This window comes from Dermacentor variabilis, chromosome 11 (assembly GCF_050947875.1).
Source record: "Dermacentor variabilis isolate Ectoservices chromosome 11, ASM5094787v1, whole genome shotgun sequence".
Classification (NCBI taxonomy): Eukaryota; Metazoa; Arthropoda; class Arachnida; order Ixodida; family Ixodidae; genus Dermacentor; species Dermacentor variabilis.
The window spans coordinates 14,361,216-14,377,433 of record NC_134578.1 but is presented as its reverse complement, the minus strand read 5'-3'; the positions used below and the strand labels follow the sequence as shown (position 1 = coordinate 14,377,433).

The following is a 16,218-nucleotide window of genomic DNA, read 5'->3' as shown; positions in this document are numbered from 1 at the left end:
TAATGCTCGCACACAAAACAGCCATACCTACATATGTGCCCATGGGTGGCTCTATTCCATATGAAATTATGCAGGTAAACAACGCAGTACCTAAATATCCTTACTGCAATGAATACATGACTCTAAGTGCATCATGTCTTTATTTGAATGAAGCTTTCTGTGCTCGGTTGGTTTGTCGTCTAGGGAAGTGGGGAAATTCTGAAGCTAGTGCACTAGTAAACTGTGCTGACAGCAGCGATGATGCAATGGAAACTTGACCGAGACAGTGTAATCCACATTTGCCGTGGTGGTGTAGTGGTTTCGGCAATGCACTGATAAGCCCGAGGGCGGTGGATCAAATCCCCACCGTGGTGGCCGCATTTCGATGGGGGGGAAATGCAAAAGCGCCCTTGCACTGTGCAATAGGTGCATGTTGAAGTAGCCCAGGTCGTTAAGATTAGTTCGGAGTCGCCCACTACTGGCATGCCTCGCAATCATATTGTGGTCTTGGCACATCAAGTTCTAGAATTTCATATTGTTTAATCTGCAGTTGTGTTTTGTTTTCTTTCCCTGTGTATATTGAGGACATTTCAAATAAAACGAAGCTGTTGCTTTTGTTAAAATGTTTCGCAATATGATGTCAGAGTCAGTTATCCTACAATCTAGATTTGAACGTTTGTGGAAGGAAGGCCTTTGTACTGAAATTGTTTTGGCAAAAAAATATGCCAATGGGACAGGGACACCAGGGACAATGACGCAAGTGTTTACCCACAGTTTGCTCTTACGGAGACACAAAGCATTAGAACTCAAGAAAAAAATATAGAAAATAGTCACGTGTAAGCGCAGCATTGATCAACAAACAACTCGGGGTACACAGCACAGGGTTGTAAAGGTATCTAACTCTTTATCACTAAGTGAAATGAAACTCATCACTAATCACTTGTGTTCTTGTCCTTTGCTTATGTCCCATTCCTATTCACCATTTTTTTTTTCACAATGATGCCTTATCAATTCACCGAGTTGACACTCCTTCTGAGTTGGGTTAATTACAGAACAGTGGATACAGTAGGGTAAAGCTGCCCAGGGTCAGTGTTTGTGATGGTTGATATTTCTGATAAAGGAGACTGGAAAAGCAGAAGGCACTGCTAAATCTGTATTTCAATAGATTACACGCCTATCACTTGAGTGACAAATAGGAGGACATCTTCTCAGCCCTATTCCTAGTACCTAGTATTAATATTTTATTTCCCTCTCCTAACCTTGTCATACTTCTCTAGTTTATCCACCACAGTTCATTGGCTATAGTGTTCTGCTGTTAACCGTGAGGTCGTGGGTTTGAATCCCAACCACGATGGCAGCATTTCAATGGGGACAGAAAGTAGCTATAGTGCCTGTGTATCAAGATTCGGGTGAATGTTAAACTCGGAATAATTCTGGAGTCATCCACTGTTATCTCTCGTAGCCCTTCTGTTGACTTATAATGTTTGAACCAATCAATCAATCCCTTCTAGTTTCCTTATCCTCGTTCACAAAGGGCTAACCGATATGATAACAGAAAGAAAAATGCATAGAATTGTGCACTTCCAGCTATAGCTGACAATCAGCCAGCAGAGGAGTACTATAACTGATATCCTTTTTGACAACTATGGCGTTGAGAAACTCCATTTTATTGTCCGCTTAACTAAGTGTGGTTTTGCCAAGATCTACTGAACACTGGACTACTGGACATTCTATAAATATGTGATGTGTAGGATGTTCTAGCAAGTTGCGTCGGATGAAAAACCAGTGACACCCTGCCCTGTGGCTTGCTTGTCTTTTACTTGCAGCCGGACGGCAGAACAGCTCATCCAGGAGTCTGGCTGTGGCTTGGACCATCCCGCTGCCGCGAAGTTCCAGACGCACGTCCTGGAGGGAGACTGGGCGAAGGTGGGAGCTCTTTCGAGCTTCTGTTGCACAGAAATGTCCACGCTTTAGTTGGACATAATACAGTGTGCAAGGAGTGCATATCAGCTAGAAAAAAATGAATTGTTCTTTTTTTAATTTGGATTGGTTGGGCATTGTACTTATATTGTCAGCATTTGTAAATCTCTATGGTCAGGATAAAGTGACGGTTTCTATTCTGCGGCTAGAATAAATGCAAATTCTGTATTCACTGACCATGTCAAAGGTTAATTGGCGTTTCGGAACCCATAGAGGTTCCTTGTTCGCAGTGCAGTGGTATACACTAGGTAGACACGACGATCAGGAATAAACTCGGGGCAAGGTGCTATTCGTCCGGTTCAGTTTGTGGTATTGGGTGTCACTTGCATCGGTAATGATTCGAGTATTTACCTATTCATCATGTTTCTTTCTTTAGTGATCACTGATACATTGTCCCAGTCAGACATAATTGCACTTGTGTGCACGCATGGGCAAGTGCGGGGGACAGGTGATGGTTTTGTTATCGTCACGCCTGTATTGTTTCAGTTGTCTTGAGATCTTGCCAGTTTCATTGATCTAGGCATAGTTGTAGTCCTGACCAGATGAGTTTCCATCGAACGCTTGCAATATTCCACTGCTTTTCCTTTTCATGCTTTGTCAATAGCCTTAGCATTGCCCCACTTAATGTTGGCACTGAGATTGGCTGTTTACAAACGCTCAATGGTAAGAAAGAAATAAGAGTGAAGGGAATTTTTTCGTTATACCGACCTTGGCATGGTTTGTATTGAACAAAAAGATATCATTTAGTTCAGGAGAATTTACTATTGGTTGAATTGTTCACTCTTAACATAGCTTCTAAAGCATGAAGAAATATGATGAAAGAACGAAGAATAAAGAAAGGACCACCAAGGGTGCCTTGTCTGTTGTGCCTTTATACTTGCTTTTTGAAGTATAGTTCTTTGCAGCTTGAGAACCATGTGAAATGGTTTCATTTAAAATGAAACCAATCATTTAACAAGCTATCACTTGCTCGTTTCTCTCTGTACTCTCGCACATGATGTGTCCGCTTTTCGCACGTCCCATCATTTTGCCGTTTTGTCGTAATGTGCATGCACCATTTCTTTTTTTTTTTCAAAGAGGCAGTTGGATGCTTCTTCAGGTGCAGTTAGCCACCTAGTAAGGCATGCGCAGCTTATTGCGGGGAGCATTGTATTAATATTGCCATTTGGCGTTTTTAGCCAGCAAACGGTCATCATTGCGTGCCCAGCAAAAACGGTGAAGGAGACGACGAAGTCAAAGATCCCACGCCAGCTGGAGAAACCGTCTCTTTGTGTCTGGCATTTTTCGTGTCTGGCTGCTGGTACTGCTGCTTGCCTTGGCACGTGACAATATATGATAGGCTTATGTGTATGTTTATTAAATTTTTATGGTAAATGCTTTCACTCTTTACTGGGTGCATCATAAGCTTAGTGAAAAGAGGTACTGCAGTGAATTTTCATGGTGCTCACAATAGCAGTGTTTTGACCCCCTTGACAAAATCGAGTCCAGAAGTGCGTCACTGATTTGCGGCTTTGTGAAAGACAACTCCTTTGCGTGTTTCAGGCGGAGGCCGATCTCAGTGAGCTGAAGGTGCTACTTGAATCACCCCAAGCATATGTGGTGAGTACGAGGGCAGTTGTTCTTAGCAGTTTCTCGTAGGTTCTACACATGTGTTTGTCTCATGTATTTTGTGTTGGTACTCTCCTGAACAGTTTCCTATAGGTTCTACACATGTGTTTGTCTTGTGTATTTTGTGCTGCTACTCTCCTGAATTGGTAAAAAGTGTGACTGTAGCTGCCTGAAAGTATCTGAGACAGCGAGCTAGTTGTGCAAGAGCAGTCAAAGTGCACTGTTGTCTTGTGGCTTCAAGCTGTGGTAGCTCTTGCTTGTGAAATATGCACTAGAAGGCGACGAGTTTAAGCTCGTTAGTGCATTGTTCTTGAAAACCGAGTATTTACACTGCAGTGGAACAGGACATGAAGGATGTTTGTGTGCCTTTCATCTCCTTTGACTTGCATGGCAAATACTCGGTTTTTTGTCTTCTTGCGTTCCGGCATCACACCAGCATCGTAGCCCAGCATCGCGCACTCCGATGTGTTCATGTGTGTTCTTCCTATGTATTTGTGCTCATGCTAACCTGCTTAAGAGCTGCACTTAAGCCCTCCCACAACAGTACTTGTGCAATCTCACCATCAACAGCCTTTGAACACTGGTTGTTCACTGACCTGTGATTTTGTAATCCTCATGTAGTGTCACCTCCATTGCCAGTTAAACTTGATTCTGCATCACCATTTTCTCAGCGCACGCATTTAGGCACCGTAGTGTTGTAAAGAAAGGACACGCATAAATCAAAGGTACCAGGGCCGGAATAACATAGCGATTCTATGCCAATGCCATTCCTTTTTGGGCTCTCAGTTGTCAGAATGGCATTCCACTTGCCTTATCGACGCGGTCATCCAGCTGTGAAGAGTGGATGATAAAATTGCCAAATAATCGTGTGGAAGGAACCTCTACATTATACCGACCCTTTACATGACGAAAGTATAACAATAAAGCAAATTAACCCTTCCACCTGCTTTCTTGGCTTAAAGCTTGCAAGTGCTTAATGAAATATGTCCAGCATCGTAAATACTTGCATCTCGTAAGACAACCAACTGCACTAGTTCAGATTGGCAGATCAGTCTTTAGCTATATGTGCAAGGTGGTGGTAATAGTATTATGAAAGAGGAAATTTTCATTCACTCGAGAGCAGCAAAAAACTACAAACAAAACCCAATGTAGGTTTCTCAGAAAAAGCTTTGCACAGTACTATTATTGCTGCAGAATTATCTGTTAACTTAACCATTGTTAGTGTGGAGTCATTCTTCTGTACTCACTAGTGGCCCGAGGCAGAGACAAGGAATGTGCAAAATTCTGTAACGAAATTATGTCACTCATCTAGCTTGCCTTAACTGATATGGCCAGCCTCCCACTCCCAGCACTGTTGAAACCACAAAGGAAGGAGATGGACTAGGAGGGACTGTCACATGACAACTTTGAAGTCTACTCACAAAAGGATGTAAAGGAGAGGCTCATTGGAAATAGGTCCTGAGCGTGTGACAGATAAGTTGTAATTGCTAGCCACCGGGTGTGCGGAAAGTATAGCGAAGGGTAGAGCAGGGAGGTGAATGGCAAGGGTCGATCTCGGCGAGGGCGTTGTGAAGAGCTGCGTGAACCAAATGATGCCTTGAAAGGTCTGGCAACCGTATAGGGTCCATTTCCCAAGAGCCAATGTGCAGATGGGCTTTGAAGGAAAGAGGGAACAGAGTTAGGGGAGCGAGGCTAGCTGCTTGACATTTTGCTCCCTTTTTCCTTCCTCCATGGTCCAAACACCCGTATGCTTAGATTTAGGTGTATGCTAAAGAACCCCAGATGGTCCAAGTTATTCTGGAGTTCCTCACTACACGTGCCTCATAATCAGATTGTAGTTTTGGCACCTAAAACCCCATAATTTAATTTTAATTTTATTCGGAGACGAGGCAAGACTCACCTCAAAAGCGTGATGTTCCAAGGAACAGATGGTGGTTTCTTCTTTACTTTGTCTCGCCGACACCGTGCGATGCAGGGAGAGGCATAGGTTGCATAAGCCAACCAGAAACGAGAACCAAAAGATGACGGGCTCCTCCATTGTCTGCCTCTGACTGGCCGCCACGCAACGCCGACTGAATGCAAGTTTCATTGAAGGATTGGTGGTGTACAGTGGGCTCCTCTCTTATCTGGAACACAAGTCGGCTGTCATTACCGATTGGCTGACACGTGCCCTAGTTTTCACTGCACTGCACGGACTTGGTGAGACAGAGTGTAGTTATAGTCCGAGGTCTGCTATCTTAGTTTGGCATTAATAAATAATTCATTCATTGTTTCTACATTCACCCTGAGGGCATTATTGTAGAAGAGTATTTTACAGATGTACACCTTCATTATCACAAGAAATCACTAAATATTCTACATTAAAAAGAATGAAACAAGTTGAGAAATGCGTGCTTGCGAAAGGATGCAAAAAATTGTAGCAAGGATGACAAAAACACAAGCTCCTCTCATATGCTACATGACCAGATGAGCTCTTGTAGAGCTCTTGACTATGCAGCAAAGATAAGAAAGGTGGCATGAATAATGATGCAAATGCAATAAATAAAAGTTCAGCAGCATGCTACACTCCTGTAACACACGAAGGCAAAAGCCTGCTGCACACTTGGTAATGCATTAAGTTATACAGTGGAACCCCGTTCATACGTTTTTCACCGGACCGGGGAAAAAAAACGTAACAGCCGGGAAAACGCAACAGTGAGGAAAGCTCCGAAAATGAATGAAAAAAAGTGCAGCTTCAACTATAGACAATTTATTTCCACAGAGTGCGCTTAGGACCTAAAAAAAAGTCCAGAATTGTGGCTTGCCGTTTCTTTCGCTCGCTAGAAATCACCACACGTTTCTCAATAGCCTGGAAGGCCGCATTGCTGTCAGCGTCGCTGTGAGGTGCGACGTACCTGCGGAGGAGGTCCAGAGCCGCAACGGCTTTTCGAAAGCTACGATTTGGCAACTCCCCGGCATCATGCGGCTCGTGCATCGCAGTCTGCGACTTCACTCGCGACCGAGATCCCAACGATCTCGGCGATGCTCTGACACTCTGACGTCCCGACAACAACATCCACGGCGACGTAGTCGTCGTATGTGACCGCCATTTTGGCTTTTGGCGAGTTTTGGCCGGGCTTGGCTATGGAGCTGGCTGCAAGAAGCCGCACGCCAATTCGATGGCGGCCTCTCGAACACCTTCTCGAACTGGCGTGCGGCTTCTTGCAGCCAGTTCCATAGCCAAGCCCGGCCAAAACTCGTCAAAAGCCAAAATGGCGGTTGGAGCGCGTTGCCTACTTTAGCCCAGGCGGGTTCGGGGGGCTAAGTTGCGACGTATCATGCAGGAACGTTTTCACAGCTACGACGTAACAGCGGGGTTCCTTATACATTGGATCCTATGGAAGCTATGCCGGGACCGGATGAAAACGACGTAGCAGCCGGGAAAACGCAGCAGTGAGGAACGTAACAGCGGGGTTCTACTGTACTATCAGAGGGGTGAGACTTCTTGCAGGGCATGACGAGCCGCAGTGTGAAGTACATGTGTGCCGCTTTAGGTCGACCTCCTCAACGACACATGCGAGCATTTAATGCACTACCTGAAGGTGCAGCATGCTTGTCGCCAGTAAATGTTACATATGTGTAACACAAGCCTAACACAATTATCTTGCCTCCTCTCAGCAGGGCAAAGCTGCACTCGCGGTCACACGCCTTGCTCTCGCCACTTTGCATGTCGCACCTGGTTTCCTGCTTGGCGAGCACTCACGGCTGTAGCATACTTCCGGGGCCTTATCGCGCAATTTGCTATACCCCAGGCGAGCGTCCCCCATCGTCGTCTCTCTCGCTTCGCAGTCAGCTGTTGGCACAGCCGCTGGTGCCGCGTGATGTCAGCGATGCAACACCCGATTTTTATTCTGTCTACATGCACCGCTTGTTCCCCTCTCCACCCGCCATGCGTTCGAAGAATATCATGTTTTTTTTTTGTTTTTTTTACCACTTGAGTAGACGCCGCATTTATTTCAAGGCCATCGCGCACTAGCCACTTAGAGCTTTTGCCTTAAAACTCCACACAGCATGTTTAACATGTAAAGAAATATCAGAAAAGAAAAAAAAAACAGAAAACGCAGGAGAAAGGCAAAAGCTTAGTCACAACAAAAGTTGACAGGCATTGCGTACATGCCATTCTACAGTGCCATGCTACAACACCATTCAATAACTAATTTTATTGGAAAATAGTGTGTGAAGCTGGAATATTGCTCGTTGCCTACTGCATGCAGACAGTGCTTAACAAACCAAAGTGAAAAATCTCGTTGCCTTTGTTAACCCTCTCTTGTCCAATGATCCTTGTAGAAATCGTAACGTTTTATAAGAATTATTGGGCACAGAGAAACACCAATGGAAAGAGAAATCTCCTAAACCTTATTGTTAGCATATATAATCAGATAATTTTTTTTACTTTGTGCTACTGATAAACACGGGTCTTCATATTTTGAGAATGCCCATGTGTCACGTCATGTGAACCTAGTGCTTCGGCATCATATTATTGGAGCCTACCGCCATATCTGCTGCCTTAAGTCGCACAATAACGGTCTCTTCTAATAATTTGTAGCCATACGTCATACCGTCATGATTGTGAATTAAGGATTCTGAAGAACCATATGCTGCCTTCTCCAGTGTCCAGTGTTGTTGGCAATTCACGAGAAAAATCTTCAGTATATTGCCAAGAAAATTCACCGATGATTACGATACTTCCTAACGCGAAATTTGTGCGCAGCTCTGTACGTGTTTTCATTTCGCAATATATTGGGTGGCACGGACAACCTGTTTCGTGCGGCACATTCCAAACGGAGCGAAGTGTGGAGCGACTGCCTCGCTAATTGGGAGATTTCGAGAGGCAGTGGGTGGCTGACGCGTGGTCACGATTCACAGCAGTCACTGCCGATAGACTTCTGCTCATGCAGTGCTTTGGTGAACAGACGACGTGTAGAATGCCTTGATGCATGTGCCCCCACGAATGGAGGGGATGCAATTGAGCTCATCGAGGCACCTGAATGACACGCGCAACTCTGGCGCCATCTTGTAGCCATTGTCGCCATAGTCCGTCTTTTGCGCGCCACTGTGCTTTTCTTCTCACGCTCTCGCCTTACTCTCCTCCTCCGATTTCCTCCTCGTACTATCTTTGCTTTCGCCGTATTTCACCCCCTGCTGCACTCTGCGTTCGCTCTCATCTTTTGCTGTGCTCGTTCACTTGGCTGCAAGGTACGATGCTCACCACAGAAACAGGCACTAAAGAGCCGCACTCTTAAATGTTGCCTTTTTTATTGGCATTCAGTTTTTCATTTTCACTCCAGTTACAAGATGTAACCGGAAAGGGCTTAACCGTCTGCTCGCCCTCTCAATGCTGTCGCAGGAGATGCTGTTCCTGGTGCTGGAGCAGAAGTACTTGGAGTACCTGGAGGAAGGACGGTTGCTCGAGGCGCTCCAGTGCCTCCGCCACGGACTCTCCCCACTCCGGCACAACACGGAGCGAGTCCATGAGCTCTCCAGGTGAAAAACCAAGCAAGGACGGGCGGTTTCATTTTTTTGCATGTGCTCAACCAGTTCTGCTTACAAGCAGCAGACAGCCCTGTGTGTGGTCAAAACGCTCATCCTCTAGGCCAGTGCTGCGAAATTTGGTACACTTTACAGCTAATTACTTTTGTGGCCCCTCAGCGACAAGAATTTTGGCTTCACAATTGCTTGGGGACTACTTTTTATGGCCTTCTCATGCTATCTGTGTCAAGTGCCATAACAAAGGGCGTGCAGAGGGCAATAGAGGTTACGCAGGATAGTTTTTGATAAGTGGTGCTTTGCGCATGACACGTGGCATTACACCATTTGTCTGCGGATGTCTTTCTTTCGTTCTTCATACTTTCCGTATTTAGTACCCATTTCTAATGCACCCCCAAGTCTTAACGTGCAGCTAATCTTCGCGGGCTCACTATAAGTAAATAAAAGTACACCTGAATGTGACATGCCGACAATTCATAAAAGAAAAATAAGGCATGCATCCCATGTTTGCGATCGGAAAAAAAGGAGGCAGGGTTTACCTTTGTAGACGAATTTTCTTTAATGTGCTTTCGTAATTAAAGCGATGTGTCATCGCCACTTGCACTTCATTGGCAACAGGTACCTAGCACACAGGGGCGGTAATTTTGAGTGATAACTTTTAGAGTTACTGCTATCACTTTTGGTAGGCTCTGGGTAGGACTCGTCGACCTATGCATCCGACAGTGTTCCTGGCACTGCACAGATAGCGAGCTTGGCACAGCACCTGAAATGATGAGGCCAATAATGCCGACGTATCTGGTGCTGAGTTGTGCGAAATCTTGCAAAAATGGAAAGTTATTGGCCGAAAAGACTGCTCAAGGTCGTAGTTGAGCGCAGGGTGAAGCAACAGCAACCTCTACAGAAAAAAAAAGAAGAAGAAGTCGCAGTTTCGACTCAAAGGCAAAGCATCGATTGTGACAGCAAATTAGTAGACCGCTATGCGACATACGGATATTAGTTTCGTCGGCTTTATAAACCTGTAAACATTTTCATACTAACTAAATTAACAAGCATGGTGTCACGTGCGCACAAGCAAACATGGAACACATCTCACTCGATGACCACGCGAACTTCCTGTCAAAACGCTGAAGTGAGGAAGCGTGGCAGCAGTAGCGTGCGAATTTACCTTCGTGCTGCCTCCCGCTTCAACGCTAACAAAGCGGTGAGAACGGAGAGCACATGAAGCTATTAGCCCTCGGTGCATCTAGACTCTAAACTCACTGCATATCGCTTCAACATAGGGCCTGGGCAGCCATGCCATATGCAGCCACCACCGTTGCAGTAAAACTTCTACAATAAATGCTTCTAAAATAAATGCAGTAAATAACACACAGGAATTTTGTTCATTTGTGTAATTGTTGCTCTGCCTCTGTGCGCAGCTACATGATGTGTGGCAGCGCGGAAGAGCTTCGGTCCATGTCCAACTGGGAAGGCAAGACCCACACGTCGCGGCAGAAGCTCATGGAGAAACTCCAGAGTGAGTTTAAATCCCTTCTTTTGCGTTTTTGTGCACTGCAGCTATGCTTTCTTGTTTCGCACAGCAATCTTGTAATTATGAAAAGCCGTGGATTTGTTGCAGGTACTGAAGAACTGGTAAACATATGTCAGTGATCAGTTTTTTGATATTTCTAATATTCTGCTGTCCGTAAACTTTTGATGCCAGCTGTACAGAGGCCATGCTTGAAAATCAATGTGGAGTTTCTTGACATGCAGCCAGCGACACTACCTTCATAATTTTTCTGACTTTTGACTACGCATTCTACGTCACAGCAGTCGATTCTCTACGAAGGGCAACCTCGAGCTACAGTCACCCGTATTCTAGGATAACTTTGTGCACGTTCAAGCTACACCTGCAGAATACTTTCTGTGGCATTGAAGGAGAAGCTACAGGGGCAGAGCCTCCGCAAATGTTCTACTATGCCAAGTAGTCCGGCAGAGTCCTGACAGCACTTTTCAGTGTCTGTTTCTAGGAGCACGTACAGACTCGGCGTGGCTTGCTACTTGCGATGGTTTTGAATTGGCCAAAGCACGGAGGAGCGCAGCGTGGAAATAAAATTCAAAATGACTCATGGAGCAGCATATTTTATCTGTTATGTTAAGATAAGTGCTGTAGTAAAAAGACAGTCTGTTTCTCATGACTCAGTTTAAAGGTCAGCTGCAATGAAATTTAACTTTGGCTGAATTGGTTATGAGTGAGTACTGTATATACTGTTGAAGCAATCTTGGCAAAGCTGCAGGGCTGGTAAGTGTCTAATTTTCTTATTAGCAGCCTTTTTAAATAGCACCTAGGCAGATGATGCTTGCACCTGGGAGTTGGTGGATATGACGCAAGTCCCAGCGCACTGTGGCAAGCTACAGGCAGAGGCTTATCTCCGAATTCGTGCCGAGGAGCTGTTTATTCTTAGTTGCGTGTTGCTTTTATTGGGGGGGGGGGGGTGTAGCGGCAGCATTTTTAGTTTCAGTATCGGAAACGTCTGCATTTACGAGCCTTTTGGTCACGTATCCACTCGTATTTCAAACAAGGCTTTTTCATGTAGGATGCTCGATTTCGTTGCACTTGGCTTAAATGCCAATGAGAGCATGGGACTATTTTTCACGGGGCGCCGTCGCAAGTGCGCTTTGGCTCCGTAGCTTCGTCTCCGACGCCACAGAAAGTCGTCTGCCAGTCCAGCCCGCCGGCTGCAGACTTGCGTGCCTGTCTCGCCTCAAAAGTCCTTTCCCGTGCGGGTGTGTGCGCAGGTTTTCTGCCGGCGAACGTGATGCTCCCTCCGCGGCGCCTGCGGGCGCTGTTGGGCCAGGCGGTGGAGCTGCAGCGGGACCGCTGCACGTACCACAACGAGCCCACGCACCTCCGAAGCGACCCGTCCTTCATCTTGGACGACAACTGCTGCCTCCTCACCGACCACGTCTGCTCCCGGGAGCAGTTTCCCTGCCGCACCATTCAGGTAACGGCAGGCGTTGGCGTTGCGGTCGTTTGAGGCCTGCTGCATTGAGATTTCACTTTGCCCAAGCTGTCTGTAAGCGAGTACTCTCGAAGCAATCTGGGCGCAAAGCTGCAGGGTCGGTAATAAGTAGACCTTTTACGTGATTGTGAGGCTAGCTTCCCTGCGAGGAAGTTTGCCCAGCCCATGGTGGCATGGTCATTTTTTGCGAACAGTGTGTACAAGCAGAGCTTCCTTGCATTGTTGCATGAAAAATATAGACGTGGCTCAAGTGGTGAAACCCTGAGCAAGAGACAAGACCTAGCATGTGCAGCGAGCACTTCGCCTTCATTTGGATGATGGACCGGTGCTGCCGTCTGTTCGGCAAATGTGCACTGTAGAGCACTGTAAGCGCACTTGAAAATTATGAAAAAGCTCTGCGGTGGTCATGTGACAGCCTTTAGCAATAGCTCTGAAGTGCAATAGAAGCCAACTTTGAAAGCTGTTCTTTTGCATACTGCAAGCACCAGAAGTGATTGCAAGAGCCGAAAGTGTGTTATGGCTGTCACATTGTGAACACCACCTGTTGTCTAATTGTTTTAGTTAACAGCCTTTAAATATCACCTTAGCAAACAAACCCTCATGTAAAAGCCCCTTTGAGGTTCCTCAAACACAATCTGCTGAACTGAGATGAGTACCTGGTGCTCAGTGTAAATTACTCAGGTCTCAGAATACAGCCTCCGAGACATTCGGTGTGTGACGTGCACCTACTGATCTCTGAGGTCATGCTGGATCTTGAAATTTCAGGTTCCGCATCATTTTCAAGGAGCAGTAATGGTACCGATCTTTTGTTTAGTTTTATTATAAAAAAAACATCAGCTTTTGTGGGCTTTTCTTGAAGCATTCACTTTTAAAGGTGACATTTTGCACAGAGGCTTACTCAATATCAACATAATCTAACACTAGGTATTTCACGCTTTTCGAAATTGTGTCACGAAGTGTGTTTAACGATTGTCATTTGGGAACTATTTCTCGCATGAAAATGTGGGCCACTGTTAAAATGTTTACTTCAGCAGTCTTCACCCAGAGTTTTCAGAATACAGTTGAACTGTCGTATCCTGTTTCCTCTGAAAATCTACTGTAGTCATTTGTAATTTTCTCCTACTTGTGTACTGCTTGGCTTAGGATAAGTTCTGAGAGGTTCTAAGACCTCTACTATATTGTACTCGGCACTGACGTACTAGGCACAGCGATAACCTCCTGGGACTTGTCCTTCAGAATGATCCCAGGTGCCTCAAGCATCAAGGCAGCCAGTTGTGGTTCATTCAAAGCTTGAAAGCCAGATGGTTATTTCTTTCGCTTTTGCTCATGAATGTAGAAATTGGTGTGTGTGTAGACGAAAGCGTTTTATGGTAATGGAGAGCTTTACGGGAATATCCAGCTTATATAACATTGGAAAAAGTTTGTTGAGCTGTTTTTTTAACGGAAGCACAGGACCATGTTTGCGGTTGAAAGATTTTAAACAAGCAGACAAAAAATAAGTTATATTGCCTGGACTGCTCTTGGCGTGCTGTGCAGATTCTCAATGACCACTGTGATGAGGTGTGGTACTGCCGATTCTCCCATTCCGGCGAACTTCTCGCTACGGGATCCAAGGACTCCACTGTCAAGATCTGGGAGGTCAATCCGGTGAGTTCATTGCACACCCACTGCTCTGATTTGACTGTGTAGATCGGCAAGCTGGCTGAGCTCAAGCCGACCAATCACAGACTGCAAGAAATGTCACTTAGAAGGCGCCACTTTCCCGCTTGTCGGTCACAGCTTGTGCGTTACGGTTAGGGTCGTATCAAAAAACATCATTGTATTGTATTATAAGACGAAATAAAATGCAACTTATTCAGTTCTGTTTCATTTTTAGAAGAAACTAGTTGAAATTACCCTTGGCAAAGATGCGGGCGGTCGCTAGGTTTGGTTTTCATTCGACTCTGCGCCGTCCACGCTTCCGCGTTTCAGCACTTTCATTATCGCATAGTGCTGCGCTGGTTTTGCTGGCTCGCACAAACTGCAAGTAGCAGAGAATTCAACTTCCACGTGATGTTGCGGGATGCCTGAAGGGTCTATGCCACTTGACCAAAAAAGCAGCTGCAGCGCCGAATCCACTGCTCTGTCTTGGCTCAGTGCCACCGTCTGTTGGGCGCTGCTTTACTCACCAATGGCAGCAAAAAGTGGTGGTGGCATATGCAACATCACCACTCCCCCTGTAGGGTGGTGGGAGATTTGAATTTCGAAAAAGGTATTCGGACCCTTGAGATGAAATTTTCTCGTAAAATAAGTCCTTTCTTGACACGAAACAAGAGTTGCTAGGTTTCTGGAATGGTATTTAAACAGTCCATGTCAACTTATTATTTGCCTCTAGTGTCCCTTTAAGAGCGTACCGTATTGTACCTGGCCTTGAAATCTTATTCATGAGCACGCAGTGTATTTTATTATCGTGTTTGTGCCAAAAGGGTCTGGATTAGAGCTACCATTTCCAAACGAGTTATGCAGCAGGTGTCTTAAGTGCTACTGTTTATTGAGACGCTCATAATGCCTAGGAGCATGGCTTTGTAGTGTAACAAAAAGCAGGTTTTAAGCAACCATGTGATGTGCACATTGCCATGTCTGCATCACCTTGTTGTCAACCCATCCTTTGTTACACTGCAAAGCAGCACGTCTGATGTTCCACCAACTAGTAGTCCCCATCAAGTCATTACTAGCGTGTTGTCTTCCTCTCTCACCCACGTGTGTGTAGACGACGCTGACTCTCTCCCTGAAGCGAACATTGGAAGGCCATCCATACGGTGCTTCCTATGCCGCCTGGAGTCCCGACGACACAATGCTGCTGGTTTGTGGGCCAGAGGACGGTGCGGATGTGTGGCTGTGGAACGTTCAGGTGGGTGCCTTCTGCTTTGCCCGGTTGACAGGGTGACCAGTTCCACTGCTGGGTTAAACTGCGCTTTGCTTTGCTTCACCAGTTGAACGTTGCAGCAACTACATGCCGCTATTCATTACAACACGGGACAACCCGACAGCCTCGGAGCATGAGGCTGTCATTTCTGAAAAGTGGAGGTTTGTGGAACTCCTTTATTTTTTTTTCAGTCGGGCGAGCTGCGAGTGAAGATGACCAACCAACCTGAAGACAGCATCACGTCATGCGCGTGGCACCGCGACGGAAAGAAGTTTGTCTCGGGCGGTATCCGTGGACAGTTTTACCAATGTGTGAGTGGCACCTCTTTGGTATACGCTGGCATGTTTGCCAACGAAAAGAAGCTATGGGGGATCATTTCTCACCTCAATTTTTTTTTCTCTATCAGCATTGACATGAAGGCAATTACCTGTCGGGCCAATAGCCAAAGACTAGCGATTGTCCGATCTGGAGATGAAACAAGCGAGCTCTGCCACTGCGGCCGTACTGTTATAGACACCTGTTGGTCATTAACTCGGCTACAAATAAGTCATTGGCAAGATGAGTTTGTACAGTTTTTAAAGACTAACTGTGATATGAACATTGTGTAATGTGAAGTCTATAAAAACAGACGTGACAAACAGATCTAGTACAAGCTAACTACTGCAAACGAAGTCCCGAAGGGGCAGCCTGGTTCTGAAAGCAATCTTTTTAACATTTCTCGAGATACTCACAAATTGCATGCCATTGTTTCAGGCCTGTATTGTCAGAAAACGGCAAAATTGAAATTTAGCTTTAATGCGTGGGCCAATAACTCAAAAGGCAGAGAATGCAATTATGCAAGCATTCTTTTTGAAAGGGGTCAATATAAGTGCCGCTATAATAAATTGAACTTCACTTTTGTGATGTGGGAACAAATTGGCAAGAAGAAGTCAAAAAATTAAATGTTGAAGCCAACATTTGACGATCTGCTAGCATTATTCCACTTATGATAGACACAACTTTCACTGAAAAAGCAAATAAACATTTTTATTCTGCCTGCTCTGGGTGCCGAGATACCAAGGCAGGCAGTCAAAAAAATTCATTGTGCCAAAATTGAAATTGGCTCCGATTCACCACTGAGGCATGCTGCATGGTCGAATGCTTGTATAGCAGAGTGGCTGGGGTCTCCGAAATCATTTATTATACAGGTCACTTTGTTGCAAAGGTCGTGAACTGCAC

At 45.5% G+C, this 16,218-nt stretch overlaps 1 protein-coding gene across 3 annotated transcripts in view; it reads left to right on the top strand.

The window, feature by feature from the left end:
- The window catches only part of LOC142563591 (WD repeat-containing protein 26), a 33,288-nt gene that overhangs the window by 5,515 nt on the left and 11,555 nt on the right, over nt 1-16,218 (top strand). For 2 of the 3 annotated variants that reach the window (XM_075674168.1, XM_075674166.1), the window contains exons 3-10: nt 1,806-1,905; nt 3,502-3,558; nt 8,954-9,090; nt 10,512-10,612; nt 11,863-12,077; nt 13,632-13,742; nt 14,845-14,985; nt 15,192-15,311. In XM_075674168.1, the coding sequence (XP_075530283.1) occupies nt 1,806-1,905; nt 3,502-3,558; nt 8,954-9,090; nt 10,512-10,612; nt 11,863-12,077; nt 13,632-13,742; nt 14,845-14,985; nt 15,192-15,311 (982 nt within the window). The remainder of the gene's footprint in view (nt 1-1,805; nt 1,906-3,501; nt 3,559-8,953; nt 9,091-10,511; nt 10,613-11,862; nt 12,078-13,631; nt 13,743-14,844; nt 14,986-15,191; nt 15,312-16,218) is intronic. The other variant, XM_075674169.1, reaches the window with a different exon arrangement.